This window comes from Ahaetulla prasina, chromosome 13 (assembly GCF_028640845.1).
Source record: "Ahaetulla prasina isolate Xishuangbanna chromosome 13, ASM2864084v1, whole genome shotgun sequence".
Taxonomy (NCBI): Eukaryota; Metazoa; Chordata; class Lepidosauria; order Squamata; family Colubridae; genus Ahaetulla; species Ahaetulla prasina.
The window spans coordinates 24,517,022-24,540,282 of NC_080551.1; the positions used below are offsets into that span (position 1 = coordinate 24,517,022).

The window sequence follows — 23,261 nt, forward strand, 5'->3', positions numbered from 1 at the left end:
CTTGGAGGTCTTCAACCGTCTGCTCAAGCAGGAGACCCTCTACCATTTCAGACAAACGGCTGTCCAGTCTCTTCTTAAAAGCTTCAGAGAAACTCCAAAGGAGAAGAATAAGAACATCCAAAAATCGCTTCTAAACCCAGCTGTGGCTAGCGCATCCATTCCCCCCCTCCCGTTCGACTTTTATCCGCCAATAGTTAAACCAACCATCACCTTAAGAACAGCTTCCGTCAACAGTCCCAAGTTTTCCCCCTTTGTTTTTGAGCACTAATTACTTGGAATTTATGATTTAAAGATGACAGCCTAATTGTTTCGCTGGAAATGTGGCTCTCCTCTATGTTGCAGCCTAGTGAACTGTAAAATATCCCACAGATGCTAATTTGAATGAATAAAAGATTCCCCCTGCTTCCTAAACCTGGCCTTGACAGTTGCTTTAAGCAAGATCTATGTCTCGGAATCGGTCGGCGGGCACGCTTCCTGATGCCCGTAGTCATCCCCCTCCCAACGGTCTCCAAGCCTGGCTACATTTTAAGGATAAATGAAGCCATCTCTTTGGATTATTTAATAGAACATTAGATGAAGATGTTCTTTTTCGAAGCACAGAACGGCGGCCATGACCCTCCTTTGATGGTGAAGGGCAGAAACTTGTCTGGGTGGGCAAGAGGAGGCCAGGTTCTGACCCTCCTAAAAATGCTACCAGTCCTTAAAGGTAAAGGTTCCCCTTGCACATACGTGCTAGTCGTTCCTGACTCTAGGGGGCGGTACTCATCTCCATTTCAAAGCCGAAGAGCCAGTGCTGTCCAAAGACGTCTCCATGGTCATGCGTCCAGGATGACTCAATGCGGAATAGGTGGTCCCTATTTTTCTACTTGCATTTTCGACATGCTTTCGAATGGCTAGGTTGGCAGAAGTTGGGACAAGGAACGGGAGCTCACCCAGTTACGTGGCACTAGGGATTCAAACCGCTGAACTGCTGACCTTTTGATCGACAAGCTCAGCGTCTTAGGCACTGAACCACTGCATCCTTTTACCAATCCTTGGTAGCCCCCAAAACATCAAGGCTGAAAATGAGGGGGTGTTAAGAGGGGAGATGAAGTGGTGTTAATCCTTCATGGTCTTGAGAGAAGAAGGTTCTGTCCATTTTTTTAAAATTCCACCTGCATTTGTTGTTATTGTGTTGGTGAGTCATCCTGGTGCCTGCTGACTAGAATAAATAACAGAATTACAGAGTTGGAAGGGACCTTGGAGGTCTTCTAGTCCAACCCCGTGCTCAGAAAGGAAACCCTGTATCATTTCAATCAAAATGGTTGTCCAATCTCTTCTTAAAAACTTCCAGTCTTGGAGCACTCACAACATCTGGTGCTTTGGCTATGTTTTCTGAAGAGTTTTTCTAATACAGGCTCTCAACTCCCAGGGTTGAGAGACAGTGGTTGGCCCAAAGTCACTCAGCTGGTTTGGTGCCCAAGGTAGGACTAGAACCAGTGGTGGGTTTAAATTTTTTTGTTACCGGTTCTGTGGGCGTGGCTTGGTGGGCATAGTGTGGCTTGGTGGGCGTGGCTTGGTGGGCGTGGCAGGGGAAGGATACTGTAAAATCTCTATTCTCTCCCCAATCCAGGGGAAGGTTACTGCAAAATCCCCATTTCCTCCCGATCAGCTGGGACTCAGGAGGCAGAGAATAGGTGGGGGCGGGGCCAGTCAGAATTTTTACTACCGGTTCTCCAAACTACTCAAAATTTCTGCTACCGGTTCTCCAGAACTGGTCAGAACCTGCTGAAACCCACCTCTGACTAGAACTCAACTTTCCATGCTCCTAGTCCCGCACCTTGACCACTGGACCAAATTGGGAACATCCAGTTGACGGCCGAAAGCAGGAAAAATCAGATCCTCCACCTTCTTCCATTATTATTCATCTATATCATGATCATTATGAAGAATTCACTCCCACCAGAAGTAGAGATGACCTCCTGCCTGGAAGGCTTTGAAAGAGCCAAGGTCAAATTTGTGGGAGGGAGAAGAGGAGGTAGCTGTCTCTGGAAGTCTAAATGGATTCTCCTAAATGGATCCTCGATCTGCAAAGATAGGACAGAACGACGTCAGCTGGAGTTGGGTATTAGGCCCAGAAGGAGTTGGGTGTAAAGAAAGAAGCCATGGATATCTGTCATGAAATTGGATTCTAGGAAGAGGGATGGATGGGCCTGGATTTGCCAAGCTTCTGAGAAAAAAAAAAGCCTTTTTGGAATCAGTTCCAGAACCCAGACTGGATCAAATCGGTCAGCGGAATTAACATAACATACCATAACAACAGAGTTGGAAGGGACCTTGGAGGCCTTCTAGTCCAATCCCCTGCCCAGGCAGGAAACCCTACACCATCTCAGTCAGATGGTTATCCAACATTTTCTTAAAAATTTCCAGTGTTGGAGCATTCACAACTTCTGAAGGCAAGTCGTTCCACTTATTAATTGTTCTAACTAATTAGATCTGGTTGATCTGAATAGAACACTTCTCTTGCACATAACTCTGTTCCAGAACAGGGAAGAGAATATCCATCGTTACTAGTCATTCTTTGTCCTATTTGAGAGTTGTTGGTCTCTTCTCTTTGTGTGAATTTGTGGTTGTGCAAACCAGAATTCGAATTTTGGAGGCCTTTGATCAGATCCAGCAGGCGTCTTCCAAGCCCTTCAAAACTACTGGGTGGCAGCGGCTGCTTCTTAAACAGACAAGAGTAAGGTTAACCCTTACAAACCAGGGTTGGCTTGTGGGGGGTCCATCCATCACATCTTCCATATCTCCAAGGGGGAAACACCGGATACCAACTGCCAAGAGTGCCTCTGAGCACACGGACGGCCTTCTAGACCCAGGATGGACAACAAGTCCATGCCTTGTTGGTGGGGGGCGGAGGAAGGAATTGTGTGGCATCAGAATCAGGCTGGTTGATTTCCTCCACCAACCCTGGTTTCAAACAAACAAACAAACAAACAAACAAAACCGGGGGGGGGGAAGCTTAGGGGTGTAGCCCACCCCACCTCCCGACCGCCTAGAGTCGATCGTCCGGGCCCCCTTTCTTACAAGTGAGCCTGGTCTTTGCTCTTCTTGCCCTCCCGACGCCAGAGCGCGTTGGAAAGCGCTTTCTCGCGAGCAGGCGGCGGGATGTGGGGGGGATCGCCGTCTCCTGCCACCTGGCTGGCGCTCTCCGGGTCGGGACGGAGCAAGGCTGGGCCCGCCGCTGAGCCAAGAGGGAGGAGGAGGAGGAGAGGAGGAAGAAGAGGAGGAGTGGAGGAGGAGAGGGAGGAGGAAGAGGAGGAGAGGAGGAGAGGAGGAGAGGGAGGAGGAGAGGAGGAAGAGGAAGAGAGGAGGGAGGGAGGAGGGAAAGAGGAGGAGGAGGAGGAAGAGGAGGGGGAGGGGGAGAAGAAGGAGGGGGAAGTGGGGAGGAGGAGGAAGGGGGTCCCGCTGCTATACATAAAGCGTGCTGGGTCCGGGAGCTGCAGTCGCTGGTAGCATCAGCAGCAGCTGCCGCTCAGCTCCTGACGCGGGGAAGAAGGGAAGCCCGTCACGTGGGAAAGGCAGAGCGGAGCCCAGCCGACCAGCGGCGGCGGCGGCGAACGAGCGACCGAGCGAGCGGGCGGCGGGCAGGTGGGCGGACGGACGGACGAGGGAGGGAGGGAGGGAGCCGGGCAGAGAGGCGGGCCAGGCGGCGTCTGGCTCCGGCAGGCTCCGAGGAGGAGGAGGAGGAGGCAGAAGAAGAAGAAGAAGAAGAAAAGAAGAAGACCTTCCACCCCGCGGGGCTTCCCGGTTGCGCGGGATCCCCCGGAGCTTCCCCGCCGGCCTTGCGCCTCGCCAACTTTGCGCCTCGCCCGTCCGGCTGGCCGAGCGGCGCGATGGGGCTCCGGGAGCTGTCCGTGGTGCTGATCCTCGCCGGAGGACTCGTGCGCGGTGAGTGGGGGGCTTCGGGAGCTCGCTCGTCTGGACTCGGCTGAGATCGCAGCCTCGCTTCCCCCACCCCCAAGGGCGAGGGAGGAGGCAGAGCAGGGGGGAAGAGAGCCTCTGAGCATGTCCAGAGTGCCCCGTTTCCCCCTTCTTGGTTTTTTTTAAAGGGGCTGTTTAACGACTTGAGCATTTGGAGGGAGGGTCTTCACGCTGATCTAAGGCGCTTGATTCAGGTAGGATTTCCAGGGAAGCAGGTAACCCGACCCTTCGTGAGGGATCAACCCTCTAAAATCGGCATGGTGATAAGAAAGGAGGAACAACTCACAAGAGACCAAGAAGAACCAAAGTGTTGCTTGTTTTGTGTCGATTGGCTTTCTCTAGCGGGGGTTCCCTCCCCACAAGCCCCCCTGAGCATTGGGGGGGGGACCCACCAATGGAGTTCGCACGCTGCCATCATGTGGTCTCAGCTTAGCCTGCTGCACAAACTCAGCTCACTGGGTTTGGCCAACCTGCTTGAAGTTATGTGAATCCCGCAACTTGCAGTTGATTCAACAAGCAGTTTTAACACAGAGACTCCAGAATACAGAGATCTGAAAGGTGGGGCTGGCGAGGTGGGGGGGGAAGCATACAAAATCCAGAAAACTGAATTCAATTTGGGGTTGATTAGATATTCAAGTCTATATGTGCATAATCCCAAGAAAACGTGCTTAGCTTCCAAACTTTCAAAGGTGTTGTTTTCCTAATATTATAACTCCTACATGCCCAGACGTTCCTATTTACTAATACTGGGGAAGTAATAGAATAGAATAGAATAGAATTTTTTATTGGCCAAGTGTGATTGGACACACAAGGAATTTGTCTTGGTGCATATGCTCTCAGTGTACATAAAAGAAAAGATACGTTCATCAAGGTACAACATTTACAACACAACTGATGGTCAATATATCAATATAAATCATAAGGATTGCCAGCAACAAGTTATAGTCATACAGTCATAAATGGAAAGAGATTGGTGATGGGAACTATGAGAAGATTAATAGTAATGCAGATTCAGTAAATAGTTTGACAGTGTTGATGGAATTATTTGTTTAGCAGAGTGATGGCCTTCGGGAAAAACCTGTTCTTGTGTCTGGTTGTTCTGGTGTGCAGTGCTCTATAGCGTTTTGAGGGTAGGAGCTGAAACAGTTTATGTTCAGGATGCGAGGGATCTGTAAATATTTTCACGGCCCTCTTCTTGATTCGTGCAGTATACAGGTCCTCAATAGAAGGCAGGTTGGTAGCAATTATTTTTTCTGCAGTTCTAATTATCCTCTGAAGTCTGTGTTTTTCTTGTTGGGTTGCAGAACCGAACCAGACAGTTATAGAGGTGCAAATGACAGACTCAATAATTCCTCTGTAGAACTGGATCAGCAGCTCCTTGGGCAGTTTGAGCTTCCTGAGTTGGCGCAGAAAGAACATTCTTTGCTGTCCTTTTTTGATGATGTTTTTGATGTTAGCTGTCCATTTTAGATCTTGCGATATGATAGAACCTAGGAATTTAAACTATGCCTAGAAATCGTGGGTCTAATTCCTGGGAGGTAGGCAGTTGTGCTGTGAAACTTGGCAAGTCCCTCTGGCTTACCTGGATAAATTGGGAGATTTGCAAATCTTTTCCATCCACCAGATGCTTAAAGTTTGATTCACTCACAAGCAAAGCCAGGCTGGGGTGGGACGGCATATAGGAGTCCAGCAGCTGCTGTGGTTTTATGCCTGCTTACGTAACTCGCTTTGAACTCACCAGGGCTTCTGAGTTGGCTTGCAAAAAAAACACCACCGTTAGGCTTATGGCTCTTAAGTTAATTAGAAAGAATAAAGGAATTGCTTTTTTTAAAAAAAAAGTATCCCATCAAGCCAATTTTCAGAAATGATTTGCAAAGAGTTTCCAGTAAGTTTTTATGGTGGGAAAAGTACTGTGTGTTCGTTTTAATTTCTGCTAATCTGGCTCCATTGTGGCAGCTTTTTTAGTACCCCTGATTTATATATATATGATAGATAGCTAGATAGCTAGATAGATAGATAGATATGGATGGATGGATGGATAGATAGCTAAAGATGGATGGATGGATGGATGGATGGATGGATGGATGGATAGATAGACAGACAGACAGATTGACTGACAGATAGATAGATGATAGATAGATGGATGGATGGATGGATGGATGGATGGATAGACAGACAGACAGACAGACAGACAGACAGACAGACATTCTCATATTTTGGAGTAAGCAGGGGGACTTTGTCCAGAGACCCCAACTAGTAAGGTGGATATCAGCCAGGATTTGAATCCTGGACTCCCAGATTGAAGGCGAGGCTCTAACCCAGGGTTGTCAAATTCAAGGCCCTTCCAAGCTCTGTTTTCGCTGGAAGAGGGTTGCAGAAGGCCGTTGCGGCTGAAACGGAGCTTGGGGGCCCATTTTTGCTGGCAGAGCACTCAGGCCGCCACAGGTGCCCCACGACATGAATTACATTGACCTGGCCATGCCCACCTTGACCGCACCCTCTGGCCCTCCCACGAGGTCAAACGTAACCCTGATGCGGCCCTCAATGAAATCGAATTTGATACCCTGGCTCTAATTTACACTATTTAAATATATATTTAAATATATATGCCTGGGCAGGGGGTTGGACTAGAAGACCTCCAAGGTCCCTTCTCTGTTATATATATGTGTGTGTGTATATATGTGTATATGTATATATATTACAAACTATTCTAAAAATATGAGTTCCAGGTATATTTGTAAAACAAAAAACAGACATTCTGTGACCTCTGGAACGAAAATAATTAAAAGCTTAGTAGAATAAAATTTTAATTATTTTAGTTCCGGAGCTTGCAGAATGTCTGTTTTTTGTTTTACATATACATACATACACACACACACACACACACACAAATTTGATTAAAGATTTTAAAAAGGGAGATAAAAACTATGTCAAGGTGATGTAAAGGAAGAAATAAAGGAAGAAATTAAAGAGAAAACTAAAGGTGTAAGAGAAGAAGAAGAAGAAAAAAAGCAGACTCCAATTGTCTTTAGAACAGTTAGAGGTAGGTTTACCGTTTGCTCTACATGACTCTCTTCTTTCCATAATCTCTCTGAAGCATAAATCATACGTTCATTTTTTTTTTCTGTTTCAAAGGAGTCTTTAAGAAGTTAGGCGCCTTAAAAAATTGGGTGCAACTTACTTAAACAACCGTCTCGCTTAGCAACAGAAATTCTGGTCCTGTTTGTGGTCGCAGGTTGAGGACTATCTATGCAGCTCTAAAATTTCCTGGTGGTCTCCCATCCCAAACTAAAGACTCTGGTTTTGTTTTGCTTCTGATCCCGGACAAGATTGGCCAAGTGCTTCTATATGGGTTGAGACAAAGTTTTGTTCCATGTTACAGAATTTTTATTTATTAATTTTTGCATGGTTGGGGATTTTGGTTCCTCCTCAGGTTCTCTCTCTTTTTGACTTGGATGTACAAAAAAAAATCCATATTTAGAACAGGTGAGAAGTGTGTTTGTAGCAATTCAAACAACCCTCTGCATTTCTCAGCTACTTAAAAGGCTTTTAAATGATTGCTTTTAGCTGTAATGTAGCTTGTTTGGCTTCAATTTAGCACACTGCCAAGTCTACTGTGTCACTTCTTGTTGGACAATTGTTGCTGTAGTTTTGTTTTGTTTTTAATTTATAAATGTTTTGAATCAGGCGGATCTTACAATTAAAGGGATTGCTGAATGCAGACAGGGTGGTGGGTAAACTATGATGGCTTAGCGTGACAAGAGAACCCACCCAACAGATGTTTATTCAGTACCTGGCATTGGTTCCATATGAGTTTTACAGTTGCCTGAAAAGAATATGGAACATAAATACTGCAGATGATGTAGACCAGGAGAGATAAAGAAAGAGATAAAATTTGAGAGCAGAATAACTATTTCATTGAGCAGAGAGTTATGCGCCGAGCAAATCTATTTATTTAGTTTAAAGAAGACACCTGTCCATAAAACACACACACACACACACACACACATTAGAGCAGTGTGTTGTGACCCAGGCCCAAGTAGGTAGTAGGAAACTCAGTCAGAGTAAAAACAAACAAACTTTATTATAACAGCTGAGAATTCTCATTCTCAGCGTAGTTCAACTAAACTAAAGCAAATTCCTCCCAACTCAAATTCCTGTCCTATCACCAACCTTGGTCCAATTAGATAAACTGCCAAAGGCCTTTCTTGGCAAAAGTTCAGAAGACACTGATAGAAAACAATTGCAACACGACAAAGCTATCAACACTGTTTTCCAGCAAAGATCCCAAACGCCGTTGTGGGTCTTTTAAACCTTATGGGAGGGGCCAATCATCTCTTGGGTCTACTCCCGAGTCGTCCTCTTTGCTTGATCTCGAATCATACTAGGAAACAATCAATATAAATTGTAAGGATACAAGCAACAAAGTTAAGTCATATAGTCATTAGTGGAAGGAGATGGCTGATAGGAACGATGAGGAGATTAATATTAATGCAGACTTAGTAAATAGTTTGACAGTGTTGAGGAAATTATTTGTTTAGCAGAGTGATGGCCTTCGGGAAAAAACTGTTCTTGTGTCTAGTTGTTCTGGTGTGTAATGCTCTATAGTGTTGTTTTGAGGGTAGGAGTCCTGGACAGTTTATGTCCAGGATGCGAGGGATCTGCAAATATTTTCACAGCCCTCTTTTTGACTCATGCAGTATACAGGTCCTCAATGGAAGGCAGGTTGGTAGCCATTGTTTTTTCTGCAGTTCTAACGATCCTCTGAAGTCAGTGTCTGTCTTGTTGGGTTGAGGAACCGAACCAGACAATTATAGAGGTGCAGATGACAAACTCAATAATGGTTTGTGAGAAAGGCCTTGGGAGACAGGAGGAAGAAAGAGATGCTGCCTCGGGAATGATGAGATAAGAGACAACTTAGCCCACAGCTGGATCATGGACAGACCAATAGACTTCCTTCTTAATTTCTCTGTCGATGCTTATCTTTGGACCAAGGGCCCAAGGGAAGAGAGGTCCAAAGAATTAAGAAAGAAAGAAGTGATTGCTTGGTCAGTGGATGGACTTCATCTCCCAGAATTCCCTATCCACAATTCTGGGAGTTGAAGTCCACCTGTGCTGGCTGGGATATTCTGGGCGTTGAAGTCTGCCCATCTTGAAGTCGCCAAGGTTGAGGAACGTTGCTTAAAGGAAGCCAGTTTGAGAAGATGCGCCAGACGATCCTGACTTTGGACGCTTCCGATGACGCCTCTTTCTTCTCTTCCAGTGAGCCTGCAAGGAGAATACCAGCGAAAACTTTACCGAGAGCTGTTGAAGAATTACAACCCCTTGGAAAGGCCGGTGGCGAACGATTCTCAGCCCCTCACTGTCTCTTTCAGCCTTAGCCTCCGGCAAATTATGGATGTGGTAAGTTTTCTTCGTTTGTGGAATGCCTCGTCTTCCTCTGCCCACATTACAAACATCCAGTTTCTCCATTTGGGGGGCAGGACAATTGGCAATAGCCATGAGGCACCTAGAATTCATCAGATCTGTATCTTCCTCTATCCCGGTTTAGTGGGTCCTAATCAAATATTGCCAGTAATATATTGGGCCTTGTATGCAAGAGTCGATTGTTTTAATGTGAGAGCCAGTTGTGAAATTTTTAGGCATCTTGACAGCTGGTTGAGAGCAGCGCTGAGCCACAATGCCTAGAGGGCCGATCAGCTTTGGGGTGACTTGCAATGTGGCTCAGGGATGGCAGCGGATGGGCAGAGCCAGCTGTTATACGTTTATTTAGCAGGCCATTGGAGGTTGCCAGTTACAGCTTTTGAATTCGGTCATGTCAGCTCTTTGAAGTTGGCAAACGAACCTTTCGGGGCTGACTGGAATTCTACTTCATTGGCATCAGTACAGATTGGGTCCTTCCTTCCTTCCTTCCTTCCTTCTTCCTTCCTTCCTTCCTTCCTTCCTTCCTTCCTTCCCTCCCTCCCTCCCTCCTTCTCCTTCTCATCTTCCTTCCTTCCTTCCATCCTTCCTCCCTCCTTCCCTCCCTCCCTTCTTCTCTCCTTCCTTCCTTCTCCCTTTCTCATCCTTCCTTCTCCCTTTCTCATCTTCCTTCCTTCCTTCCTTCCTTCCTTCCTTCCTTCCTTCCTTCCTTCCCTCCCTCCCTCCTTCTCCTTCTCATCTTCCTTCCATCCTTCCTTCCATCCTTCCTTCCTCCCTCCCTCCCTTCTTCCCTCCTTCCTTCCTTCTCCCTTTCTCATCCTTCCTTCTTCCTTTCTCATCTTCCTTCCTTCCTTCCTTCCTTCCTTCCTTTCTTCCTTCCCTCCTTCCTTCCTTCCTTCCTTCCTTCCATCCTCCCTTCATCGCCTTCTCCCTCCCTCCCTCCCCCCCTCCCTCCCTCCCTTTTTTTCCTTTTCATTGACTCATGTCCAACTGCTTATATAAGTCCCTGCAGTTTTCCTGGCAAGGTTTTTCAGACATGATTGGCCATTGCCTCCTTCCAAGGGCTGAGACGGAGGGACTGGACCAAGGTCACCCTGCTTTCTGCCCAAGGCAAGACTAGAACTCACAGTCACCTGGTTTCTAAACAGTTGTCTTAACCATCGCACCAAACTGACTCCCTCTTTCACCCCGGTGAACTGGGGTAGATCAAATCTCAACTTCCGTCTCTGTTTCTCAAATCCAAGGAGGCTTTTGTGCCTGTGGGTCACTATACACCCCTTCGAGGTAGGCCGGGTGAGAAAACAAATGCCAGAAGCAAGCTGATCTTTTTGGTTCTGGCAGAATGAATTTTACCAGTTATCCTTGCAGAAGTTTGCAAAGATCTTTGAAAATGCAAACAACGCCTCTTAAAAAAAAAAAGAATGAAAGAGAAACCAGATTTCAAAAATTAAGTTGAAAAGAATTAAAGCTGCAGAAACAGATCCCAGGGCTGCTAAACAAACCTTTGGAATCTCATTCAGAACTGAGAGCTGGAAGACCGATAACTTTCTTCCCAAACCCCAGTTGGCTCTGTTACCTTCACTTATCCTTGGAGATGTTACTCCGGCTGGTTTTGGGCTTTTAATTGTTTTGTCTTTTGAAGGCAGGTTGGTAGGAACTTTGCTTTCTACTTTTCTCCTGTTTAGAATTTGCTCCTAGGCATTTTGAGTGAAAAAAAAACACCACTAAAAAGCTTTTAAGTGCTTAGGAGAGAAGTTCTAGATATCTTTCTTTGTTCTTTTATTTGGGGGGGGGGAAGAAAGGTGGGGGGGACGGATGCAGTGACATAATAATCAAAAAAGCATTTTACAGACATGCTCCACTTCCTAGTCCGAACTCAGAGGTTTGTAAGATTTCCAACGCCTTGAAAAATTTCCATCGTTCGGTTCTGCGGCAAACTCTCACCCTGCTCTGAAGTTGCGCCAACACACACACACACACACAAATATATAAGACTATGTGCTTTGTAGATATGATTCTAGGTACAGATAGTTCTCCACTTACAACAATTCATTTAGTGACCGTTTGAAGTTACAACGGCACTGAAGAAAGTGACTTATGACCGTTTTTCACACTTACGACCGTTGCAGCATCCCCAGGTGATCAAAATTGGGATGCTTGGCAATTGACTCGTATTTATGACGGTCGCCGTGTCCCAGGGTCATGTGACCCCCTTTTGCAGCCTTCTGACAAGCAAAGGGCCTCTGGTGGCTCAGACTGGTAAGACAGTCTGTTATTAACAGCAGCTGCTTGCAATTACTGCAGGTTCAAGTCCCACCAGGCCCAAAGTTGACTCAGCCCTTCCATCCTTTATAAGGTAGGTAAAATGAGGACCCAGATTGTTGGGGGGCAATTAAGTTGACTTTGTACATAATATACAAATGGATGAAGACTATTGCTTGACATAGTGTAAGCCGCCCTGAGTCTTCGGAGAAGGGCGGGATATAAATGCAAATAAAATAAATAAAAATAAATAAATAAATAAAGTCAATGGGGAAGCCAGATTCACTTAACAATCATGTTCCTAGCCTGACAACGGCAGTGACTTACTTAACAACGGTGGCAAGAAAGGTCACAAAACGGGACAAAGCTCACTTAACCAAAGTCTCATTTAGCAACAGAAATGTGGTGCTCCGTTGTGGTTATAAGTCGAGGAGGACTACCTGCAGTGGATACTAGAGCTGTTAAGAGGCCAGGAGTTAAGATGAATATAATTGGTTGCTACAGAAATGGCGAGTATTTATTCAGTTGGTAAAGTACAAAGTTGAGGTTAAAGTATTTTGTACTTTGTTGTAGGGAAAAAAGTTGGAAGGCTATAATTTTTCCCCCCTTTCCTTTGTATCTACACCTCCCCCACCTTCTGTTTTCCAATCTTTATATTCATCTGTATTTTATCTTATGATCGTCTTAATAAAATGCTTATATAAATAAAAAAGAGATCACAGTCCAATTCTTCCCCAGCAGACAGAAACCCAAACTCCAAAATTTTGGGGGGAGCCCAAATATCTGCCTTCAGGATCTCCAGTCACGGCTTCGATGTTAGGATTAACTTTCCTTATTAAAGGTAAAGGTAAACATTCCCCTCGCACTTATGTGCTAGTCGTTCCCGACTCTAGGGGGCGGTGCTCATCTCCGTTTCAAAGCCGAAGAGCCAGCGCTGTCCGAAGACGTCTCTGTGGTCATGTGGCCTGCATGACTCAATGCCAAAGGCACACGCAACGCTGTTACCTTCCCACCAAAGGTGGTCCCTATTTTTCCTACTTGCATTTTTTACGTGCTTTTGAAACTGCTAGGTTGGCAGGAGCTGGGACAAGCAACGGGAGCTCACCCCGTTACACGGCAGCACTAGGGATTCGAACCGCTGAACTGCCGACCTTCTGATCGACAAGCTCAATGTCTTAGCCACTGAGTCACCATGTCCCTGTACCTTATGATCATTTTAATAAAATGCTTATATAAACCCCAAACCCCAAATTTTGGGGGGAGCCCAAATATCTGCCTTCAGGATCTCCAGTCACGGCTTCGATGTTAGGATTAACTTTCCTTATTAAAGGTAAAGGTAAACATTCCCCTCGCACTTATGTGCTAGTCGTTCCCGACTCTAGGGGGCGGTGCTCATCTCCGTTTCAAAGCCGAAGAGCCAGCGCTGTCCGAAGACGTCTCTGTGGTCATGTGGCTGGCATGACTCAATGCCAAAGGCACACGCAACGCTGTTACCTTCCCACCTAAGGTGGTCCCTATTTTTCCTACTTGCATTTTTTACATGCTTTTGAAACTGCTAGGTTGGCAGAAGCTGGGACAAGTCATGGGAGCTCACCCCGTTACACGGCAGCACTAGGGATTCGAACCGCTGAACTGCCGACCTTCTGATCGACAAGCTCAATGTCTTAGCCACTGAGTCACCATGTCCCTGTACCTTATGATCATTTTAATAAAATGCTTATATAAACCCCAAACCCCAAATTTTGGGGGGAGCCCAAATATCTGCCTTCAGGATCTCCAGTCACGGCTTCGATGTTAGGATTAACTTTCCTTATTAAAGGTAAAGGTAAACATTCCCCTCGCACTTATGTGCTAGTCGTTCCCGACTCTAGGGGGCGGTGCTCATCTCCGTTTCAAAGCCGAAGAGCCAGCGCTGTCCGAAGACGTCTCTGTGGTCATGTGGCTGGCATGACTCAATGCCAAAGGCACACGCAACGCTGTTACCTTCCCACCTAAGGTGGTCCCTATTTTTCCTACTTGCATTTTTTACATGCTTTTGAAACTGCTAGGTTGGCAGAAGCTGGGACAAGTCATGGGAGCTCACCCCGTTACACGGCAGCACTAGGGATTCGAACCGCTGAACTGCCGACCTCCTGATCGACAAGCTCAGTGTCTTAGCCATTGAGTCACCATGTCCCTGTACCTTATGATCATTTTAATAAAATGCTTATATAAACTCCAAACCCCAAATTTTGGGGGGAGGCCAAATATCTGCCTTCAGGATTTCCATTCACGGCTTCGATGTTAGGATTGACTTTCCTTATTAGCCCCCCCGCCCACAAAATCATTACAGAAATGGAGAAATGCTGCTCTAGCTTTTATATCCTGGTTTACTTATTTCCCAATCTGGCTAAGTGCTGAAAGCCACCATCAGACCATTAAGGGTGGACTGAAACACAAGGCTTTTGGACCAAGTTTCTTTTAAAAATAAAATAAAATAAACCATTTGGGTTTTTCTTTCTTTTCTTTCTTTTTCTTTTTTTTGGAAAGATTTTGAACAGCGGCCACTGAGCCATTAAGATAATCATATTATTCAAACAGAATAAAAGCAGTTTCAGTAGCTGATTAGTGGAATATTTCAGCTACCCAAATAGCAGGAAGGAGTGAATTAATCCAAATTGAAAAAATGTAAGGAGAGCAATTTTGGGCCAGGCTTAAATGGATCGGAAGTTCAGTCTTTTCTTTCCAGATTCCAAGGGGAGATCCAGAAACCGGATAGGAGAGCAAGGATCCCTCCCCATGATCTTGAGCAATGGCTACATGCAGGTAGTCCTTGACTTATGACCACAATTGAACCCAAATTTTCTGTTGCAAAGTGAGACATTGGTTCAGTGACCCAAAGGGGCTTTTTCAAGAGGCAACTGGACTTTCTGGTTTTTCTTTGAAGACATTTTGCTTCTCATCCAAGAAGCTTCTTCAGCTTCTTTCTTCAGAGGGAAAGAAGCTTCTAGGATGAGAAGCAAAACGTCTTCGCAGAAAAACCAGGAAGTCCAGTTGCCTCTTGAAAAAGCCTCTTTGGGACAACCAGGACCTGGAGGATGGAGAATCTCCATAGACATTTGTCAAGTGAGTTTTGCCCCATTTTATGACCTTTCTTGCCACAGTTGTTAAGTGAATTGTTGCAGTTGTTAAGTTAGTCACATGGTTGTTAAGTGAATCTCGCTTCCTCATTGTCAGAAGGTCGCAAAAGAGGATCAAGTGACCCCAGGAAACCGCAACCGTCATAAGCACATGTCATTTGCTAAGTTCTTTAATTTTGATCACGTGACCATGGGGCTGCCCAACAGTCATAAGTGTGACAAACGTTTGTAAGTTCCTTTTTTCAGTGTAGCCATTGTTACTTCAAATGGACACTGAACAAACTGTTGTAAGTGGAGGACTACCTGTAGATATATGGCTCTAATTGGTAGGTGATGTGCCATCAAGGCATTGTTGACTCTTAGCAACCACTCATCATTTCTCCTTGAAGATCTGTCCCTCATATAATCCTTCGGATCTTCCAATGGTGTCCCCATTGCCCCCTAATGAAGTCCAACTATCTAGCTTCTTCTTCTTCTTCTTCTTCTTCTTCTTCTTCTTCTTCTTCTTCTTCTTCTTCTTCTTCTTCTTCTTCTTCTTCTTCTTCTTCTTCTTCTTCTCCTTCTCCTTCTCCTTCTCCTTCTCCTTCTCCTTCTCCTTCTCCTTCTCCTTCTCCTTCTTCTTCTTCTTCCCCTCCTCCTCCTCCTCCCTCCTCATCTTCTTTTTCTTCTTCTTCTTCTTCTTCTTCTTCTTCTTCTTCTTCTTCTTCTTCTTCTTCTTCTTCTTCTTCTTCTTCTTCTCCTTCTCCTTCTCCTTCTCCTTCTCCTTCTCCTTCTCCTCCTTCTCCTTCTTCTTCCCCTCCTCCTCCTCCCTCCTCCTCTTCTTTGTCTTCTTCTTCTTCTTCTTCTTCTTCTTCTTCTTCTTCTTCTTCTTCTTCTTCTTCTTCTTCTTCTTCTTCTTCTTCTTCTTCTCCTCCTCCTCCTCCTCCTCCTCCTCCTCCTCCTCCTCCTTCCATCTCAGCAGGGTTTCAACCTGTTCCCCAAGCTACCTCTTCAGCCTCTTAAAAACCATTCTGTTTCTGTGCAGAGTGCCACACATCTGTGTAACATCTCCTTTTTTCTCCCTTCTTTCTGAGAGAAAAAGGCTGCCTCCAATTGCTGCCAAAATAAGAGCAATTTGCATAAAGCGAAGGAACAATCGGGTCTGGGCAAAAGAGAAAACTAAATTGCTGGTGTTTGCAGTTCTGAGATAGGTATGGAGGCATCATGAATTCCAAAGATATTTTTATACGCCTGTAAATTGGGCATTTAGTAATGAGTCAGCTGTGATTAAGGAGGCCTGGGAAAAATGACTGGAATCCTAGAGGATAGCTGGTATGTGATGGATTGCTTTGGATGACTAGGGCTGAGATATAAAGCTTCCTTTCGCTCCTAAAACAACAGGATCAGCAAATCCAGATGTCGTGAGATAGTTATGATCACCATTAAGCAGTTAATGCAATAGAATTACGTCCTTGCTCGTAATGTTTATGCCTCAGCTGTGCACGGTTCAAGTGTCCTTGCCTTGTGTTGTTTTGAATTTTATGTAAGCGCAGGGGCTAGAACAAATGTTTTCGGTTGCAGAGAAATTTGCATAGTAGATTCCTAAGTGGAGGATGGTTGGCAGCAGACTTCCCCCTTTTTTTAATGAATTTATAGTGCATCATTTCCATGAATAAAGGGACAGTGAAGAAGAGATGGCAGCAGAGACAGTCTTGTCAACTGGAGGGGTGGAGAGTCCCAAATCAAAGAACGTATTTATTAATTATTATATTCCTGTGCTTTCAACTCCACATGGGCACCTGAGAGTTTACAATATCTTCATTTAAAATTATGGGTATCCATGGTGACCCCATCTCTTGAGCATTCTGTAGTGCTGGGAAAGGAAACAAAGGAAAGGAACGATCAACAGCAAATGGACGGATTAAATTATAGTGATAATAGATATACTGTTAAAGACCTGAAGGTTGGAGACAATCCCCCATGGAGAAAATGTATGTCTTTGCTAACAGGCAATGCCAACTGATAGCATATTACCAACCAGTCAATCAATCAAAGGCAGTGACCCAAGAGCCAGAGGCAAAATCCCAACACACCTTGATGATATCACAACCGGCATATTTGCATCAGAGGTCAGGATGTAACTACAGCATTGATGAGATGATGCCACCATCAGTGTTTGGACAACATTGTGGTCCCCTAGGGATGCTACTATATTGAACCATAAAAGCAACAATCAAAGCCATTAAAAACAAGCCAGTCCCAAATCCCAGCTACTATCTAGATTTAAGCATCGACAAAATCCTTCTGTTTTTGTGGTGCTCCTAGATGCCATAAAAAAACAACATCTGGAGCTCCATTGTACCTTGTTCCAAAGGGATGAACCCAAACTGAGAAGCACTGTCATCCCCTCCCCCCCATCTCTCTATTCCTGAACTTCAAGTAGAGAGAGATTTAACTCTGTGCTGCATCAAAAAAACAAGTTTTCTTCGCTATGCGATGAACATCATGTGTCCAGCAGAGAGATCTGATGATCGCTAAGCTAATAATGTCTGATCATTTCTTTGTTCCTCGACCCAAGTCTTTCATTCCTGACTCTGTCCAGGGTCCTGAAGGGATGCTCCTTACAGAATGTCTTGATCGTATTGCAAGCGTTTAGTCTGCGTCAGTCAATCCATGAAGTCATCACCCCCCCCGTTTCAAAATGTTGACCCCCTCACTTGAATGGTCCATGTCTCCAGCCTTTCCCCTTACTCAGAAGGAGATCAAATTCAAAATTGGAAGGAACGCCTTGAACCGATAAGAAGTTTGCCTTTCCAGGCAAGTTTAGGAGAAGGTCTTTCTCCTATGATTCAAGCTCCATTTGTGGTGTTCTCACCCTGGCTTTAAAAGGTGCTCCATCCGACAACTTGATTGATCAGCTTTCTTAACACTCTGGACAAATGCACAGATGGGCCATGTCTCTCTCTTTTATTCAAAAAGTTTTTTATTAGTCAAAAAAGGTTTATACAAATACATATCAGGTATGGTAAATTTTCATTTTTCTTATCTAAAATAAGAATTTTACTCAAATTTTTTAACACATACAACAGCCATAAGGCAAGCAGGTGACACGAAGTAGCTAAGTTTGCAAATTTTAAATACGTAATAAAGAAGAGTCAAGAATAAACAGAATATCGTACAAAAGAGAATAAGGAAAACCAACACAATCCCAAATATCTTTATCACTTCCTAGTTTTGGATCTCAGAACTCTGGGTTCAGCCTGACCCAACTCCAGGGCCGCACCAGCGGCAGCCGCTTCAGCCCCATGTTCTATAACCTTCCCTTCTTCAATTCCTGGGTCATCTGATTCCAGGAAGGCTTTGTGTTCCTCCACATAGGCCGTAGCCTCCGCAATTGTACTGATTTTTTTCGTAATGCCCTCCCGGAAAATCATCAATCCTCTGGCATCAGCCATCTGAAGCCCACTCCTTCTGGTACAATTTGCTTGACAAAAATAATATTTCTTTCTTTTTCACGTACCTGTCTGGGAATCTGCCTCAGAATGGCTATCTCCTGCCCCTGTAAATCAGTGCCCCACTCCTATGTTTTCTAAGAATTTCATCTCGCCTCTTCTCACAAATTTGACATGAACCTCTCTGGGAACTGCATGCGTGCATATTGCTAATTAACTCTATAAACTCGATCCACATCCCAATTCATGAAATCAACACCTCTCCCAAGAAATTCTCCCAACAATTTAGTCACAACATCTCTCAAGTCTTCTTGGTCCACTTCTTCCAAATTTTGAAACCTAAGGAAATAAGACATTTTATCCATCTGTAGTCCAAGCACAGCATTGCCTGTCGCCTCCTCTCTTTTCTGCACTGCCCGCATCTCACCCTCCAAACCTTCCACTTTCTGCTTGTTTTCTGCTGAAACTTGTTGAGTATCCTTTAAATCCTTTTGGATAGTCACAATTTCTGCTCTTATTTCATCCAATTTCTTGTCCATATTAGATAACTTTTCCAAAATTCTTCCATCTCTCCAGCAGTTGGTCTCTGACCTTTGCCATTAAGGAAAAAAAATACAAAATCCTCAGGCAGGCACAGTATCCTTGTAATTTCCTCCGGATCCACCAGGGGCACTCACAGGAGCAACGAGTCCAGAGTACAGTTAGTCAACCAGGAAGTCAAGGGAAGTGATGTCATCAAAATTCTCATAGTGAAGGCGGAAGCTGGACGCCACCACTGTTCCCCAGAAGGAGGGGGCCTCAAACCTTCCCTCCTAAATTTCTCCATCACCTCTTCTCCAGAGCTCCACAAAACCGTAATCTTCTTATTTTAAGTTCTCCTCTCCAGAATAACTCGTGCTCTTCCAACCGCAGGGGAGAAAACCCCCGCACCGGAGCAGTCCACCACGCCACCGATATTCCCTTCCCTTCTCCTCCTCAATTCTTCTCCGTGCCCTGTTCACCACCAGGCTGCTGCAGTTATAATCCAATGCCCCGTGTCACGGGCACAGCGGCCCAGGCGACGACCAAAATAATGGTCATGCCTGTGGCCTCCGAACCCCGCCGAGCCTAGGACGCGCCAGCATCGGTCCCCACAGTCCTGTATGTCGGCTGGGAGACCCCTGGCGAGCCGTCCGTGCGGCAGGTGTCCTTTTCGGAACACCTGGCCCCTGAGGGCCTCGGCGGCGGCCGGATTCGGGCGCTGGAGGCAGGAGAAGCCTTCCAGACGTCCGTTGCCGCTGGATACCGGAAGTCGTCTCTCTCTCTCCAGGACAGATTAACTGCCTTTTTATAGGTTTGCTCTCAGTGTCAAACTGTTTCTAAGCATTCCAGGGCTTAGAAAATTCCCATCAAACTCAGACATCCTTGTATCGGAAAAAAGAGATCTGTGATTCAGACAGTTAAAAAGAAATCACTAGTAAAAGAGCCCAATTAAATGTAGCCCAAATAATTAGCCAAGGTGATGAAGGACAAAGAGGCAAAAATAAACAGGGGCCAACACAACAGTGACAGTGAAGTGATAGAACCAAGAATTATTTCAACAGCAGAAAACTATGGAGAGGTATAGTGAATGGGCTTCATTCGTTCATTCATTCATTCATTCATTCATTCATTCATTCATTCATTCATTCATTCTTTCTTTCATTGATTCATTCATTCAAATTTCTGGAGCCTCCTAACTCAACCATGTGACTCTTCTCGCAGTGTTAGCTGTATTTTCTTTTCTTCTCCTTTTGCTACACTTTGTGTGTGTGTTTTGTATACTATTTATTATCCCAAAACGGAATAGTATGCTGGGTGTGTACATCAATGCTTATTTGGACCAAACAGTGCAAGTATTTGGCATTTCATACGCTGTCTCAATTCTGAAATTAAGCTGGGTTTATGTAAAGCTCCATTACATTCCCATTATCCCAAGCAGGGCTCCTCAAATTAGCTCCATGTCTGCATTATTCCATGTATTCTATTAACGGACCATCTCATTAAATCAAAATTATGCTCAACCCGCCTTGGCAGATCTAAAGGGAGAAGTGTTTTCTATGCCAGGGGTCTCCAACCTTTGCAACTTTAAGACTTGTGGACTCCTGGGAGATGAAGTCCACAAGTCTTAAAGCTGCCAAGGTTGGAGACCCCTGTTCTACACGACTATACTGCAAGTGCTGCTCAAAAACATATTATAGGTTTTGCTAAGTTTTCTAACCTCATCACTTTTAAACACCTTCAATATCTCTGTCAATTTGTAATTATTGGAATTTTTCCTCCATTTGATATGGAAGAAATACACTCGCCTACTTAATAGCTTCTTCAGATTTCATTTTGGGAGAAGTGGAAATGCGATTTCTACAGATCTGTGTTAGGACTTTTATTACTTAATAAGAAAAGTAATTTGCCTTGCATCAGTAAAAAAAAAAAAAGATCCAATTAGGATGTGGACACAGCAGTGCCTTTTATCTGATTAAGTTGTATCAACTACGGTCTCCGAGAGAGTGTGGGCGATTGTTAAATACTGAGGATCCATGGAATCACAATCATTGGCTACCAAAAGGCTTCCTTGCAATCTTGCGAACAGCGAATTGTGGAACCAAGCCTTCTGCAATTAGGAATATTTGGATCGGATGTTGCAATTGTGTCGCCAATATTTTTCGGACTGAAAAGGAATTTAACCCAGCAAGTATAAGAAACAGTTTTCGCCCCACTTCAGGAAGAGCTGTGCTTGCTTCAATTACTTTGAAAGTGACATTTCCAAATTTACATTTATCATCGCGATGCTATCTAGGAGGGTGCGAAATGTTTTGAATTAAGCCGCTCTGAATGGGAAGGGTCTCGTTTTGAATTCAAAGCAGGCTCCCTTTCAGGTCAGAACCCTTGTTTTGAGTGTGAAAGGCAACTATCTTGAAAATGTTTTTCTAAGCACTCCAAACACTTAGAAAAAGTGTTTCATTCAACACGGTCTGTTTCATTCTTAAGACTAATGTTGCACATTCAGATAAGGGGGAGCTGCCTGGCAGTGGTGGGTTTCAAATTTTTTTTACTACCGGTTCTGTGGGTGTGGCTTAGTGGGTGTGGCATGGCTTGGTGGGCGTGGCAGGGGAAGGATACTGTAAAATCTCCATTCCCTCCCCACTCCAGGGGGGAGGTTACTGCAAAATCCCATTTCCTCCCAATCAGCTGGGACTCGGGAGACAGAGAATAAATGGGGGCGGGGCCAGTCAGAATTTTTACTACCGGTTCTCCGAACTACTCAAAATTTCTGCTACCGGTTCTCCAGAACTGGTCAGAACCTGCTGAAACCCACCTCTGCTGCATGAAACCTCTAATTGTAAATGACCCTATCTAAGAAAGAAAGTTTGGAGCTAATATCTGCTACAGAGTTAACTAGTTGAAAGACCTTTTTCTAGCTGCTAGTAAATTAGGCTCTAGATGTTATTGCGTAACAGTTTGGGTTTAAAACTGATGCAGTGATGTGTTAAGCTTGTGAGAATACATGGGGAATTCTGGGAATTGAAGTCCAGGGGTCTTCAAGTTGTCAAGGTTGGATCGTTCTGGTGTAAAGCAAACCAACATATTGTACGATGTACTCCAGCTCATAGAAAATGCTCTGATTATGGTCCTAATTGTAAACAGGAAAAAAAATGTAAATACCAGCAGCTCCTTGGAAGGGAGAAGGAAAGAAAGAGGGAGGGAGGGAGGGAGAGAGAGAGAGAGAGAGAGAGAAAAGAGCTTGGACTGTTTGTCTTTTTCTGACTTTGCAAAGAAACCATTTGCTTTGCTCTCCTTATGGTTTGTTGCTGTGGAAATAAAGGATTTTGCTGGAAGAAGATGCCTTACATTACACCAGAATCGTAGCCAAGCTTTCTGTTGCCAGTTGATTCCAACAACGGAGGAGCTGAAGGTTGAAACTGTCCTAGAAACCCTTGCCAGATGCCACCATCTCTAGAACTAGGGGAGGGGTGTGTTTGTCCCAATGAAAACATTCGTTTTGTTGGATGGGGTCCCATCGATCAGCCCATCTGTTCGCTGCCTACTGTCTTCTTAGTCTGGGGAATCTTCCTCTTTGCTCCTCAGCCTCTCCACTTCCTTTAGTTCGGTTCAACATTGCAGATGCTGATAACAGTAGAAATGGGCTGACTTCAATATACCTCCCTTTTTTTGTTTTGTTCCAATACACACAAAGGGAATAAACATGTGTATAGCAAAACATGTGTTACTGCAATACTTTTCTGTGAGAAATACTTGATTTTCTGGAAAAATTTCTAGGGTGCAAACAATTTCAGCCATGACTGTAATTGGATAAATCTGAAGGATTCTTCATCAGTTTGTTGTTTTCAGTGGGAAAGTAATTGTTATGACTTTATCTGGGGACAGAGATCGAAGAAGAGAAATAGTAAACTCCTGAAAGTATCTACTGGGGAAATATATATATATAGGGGCCTATTACACACGCAATGGCCAAATTGATTAATGGCATATAAAGGCAGAGATCTCTGCAATGGTAGTTTAATACTCTCACGATGTCAGCAGATGGCTGACGAAAGCTTAGTAGAATAAAATTTTAATTATTTTAGTTCCGGAGCTTGCAGAATGCCTGTTTTTTGTTTTACAAATATACATAACATTTCTGAAGAGCAGAAATTGTGCGCCTTCAAGGAAGTCCATTTTGCTAGACTGCACTCAGACGTTTGAGGGTGTAAAGCAGGGGTCCCCAAATGTGGCAGCTTTAAGACTTGTGGACTTCAGCTCCCAGAATTCACCAGCCAGCATAGCTGGAGCATAGCTGGCTGGAGAATTCTGGGAGTTGAAGTCCACAAGTCTTAAAGCTGCCAAGTTTGAAGACCTCGGGTGTAAAGGAAGAGTGTATTGGAAATGCTTTCATTATGGAACGGTGAAGTTTTCACTGGAAAGAAGCATTATAATTATAAGTGTTTTAAAAAATGCTGGCAAAATTAAAGCAGGTTACGAGAGTGTCTCTGCAGGAGCCCTCTCTGTTTAATGTTTAACGACTTTGTTTCCTCCAGAGGATGTGAAGGAA

The 23,261-nt window shown here is 44.6% G+C and overlaps 1 protein-coding gene across 1 annotated transcript in view; it reads left to right on the forward strand.

The window, feature by feature from the left end:
- The first annotated feature begins 3,872 nt into the window (after positions 1-3,872).
- Positions 3,873-23,261, forward strand: part of CHRFAM7A (CHRNA7 (exons 5-10) and FAM7A (exons A-E) fusion) — a 51,911-nt gene continuing 32,522 nt past the window's right edge. The window contains exons 1-2 of the mRNA XM_058156314.1: positions 3,873-3,927; positions 9,224-9,363. Coding sequence (XP_058012297.1) covers positions 3,873-3,927; positions 9,224-9,363 — 195 coding nt within the window. The remainder of the gene's footprint in view (positions 3,928-9,223; positions 9,364-23,261) is intronic.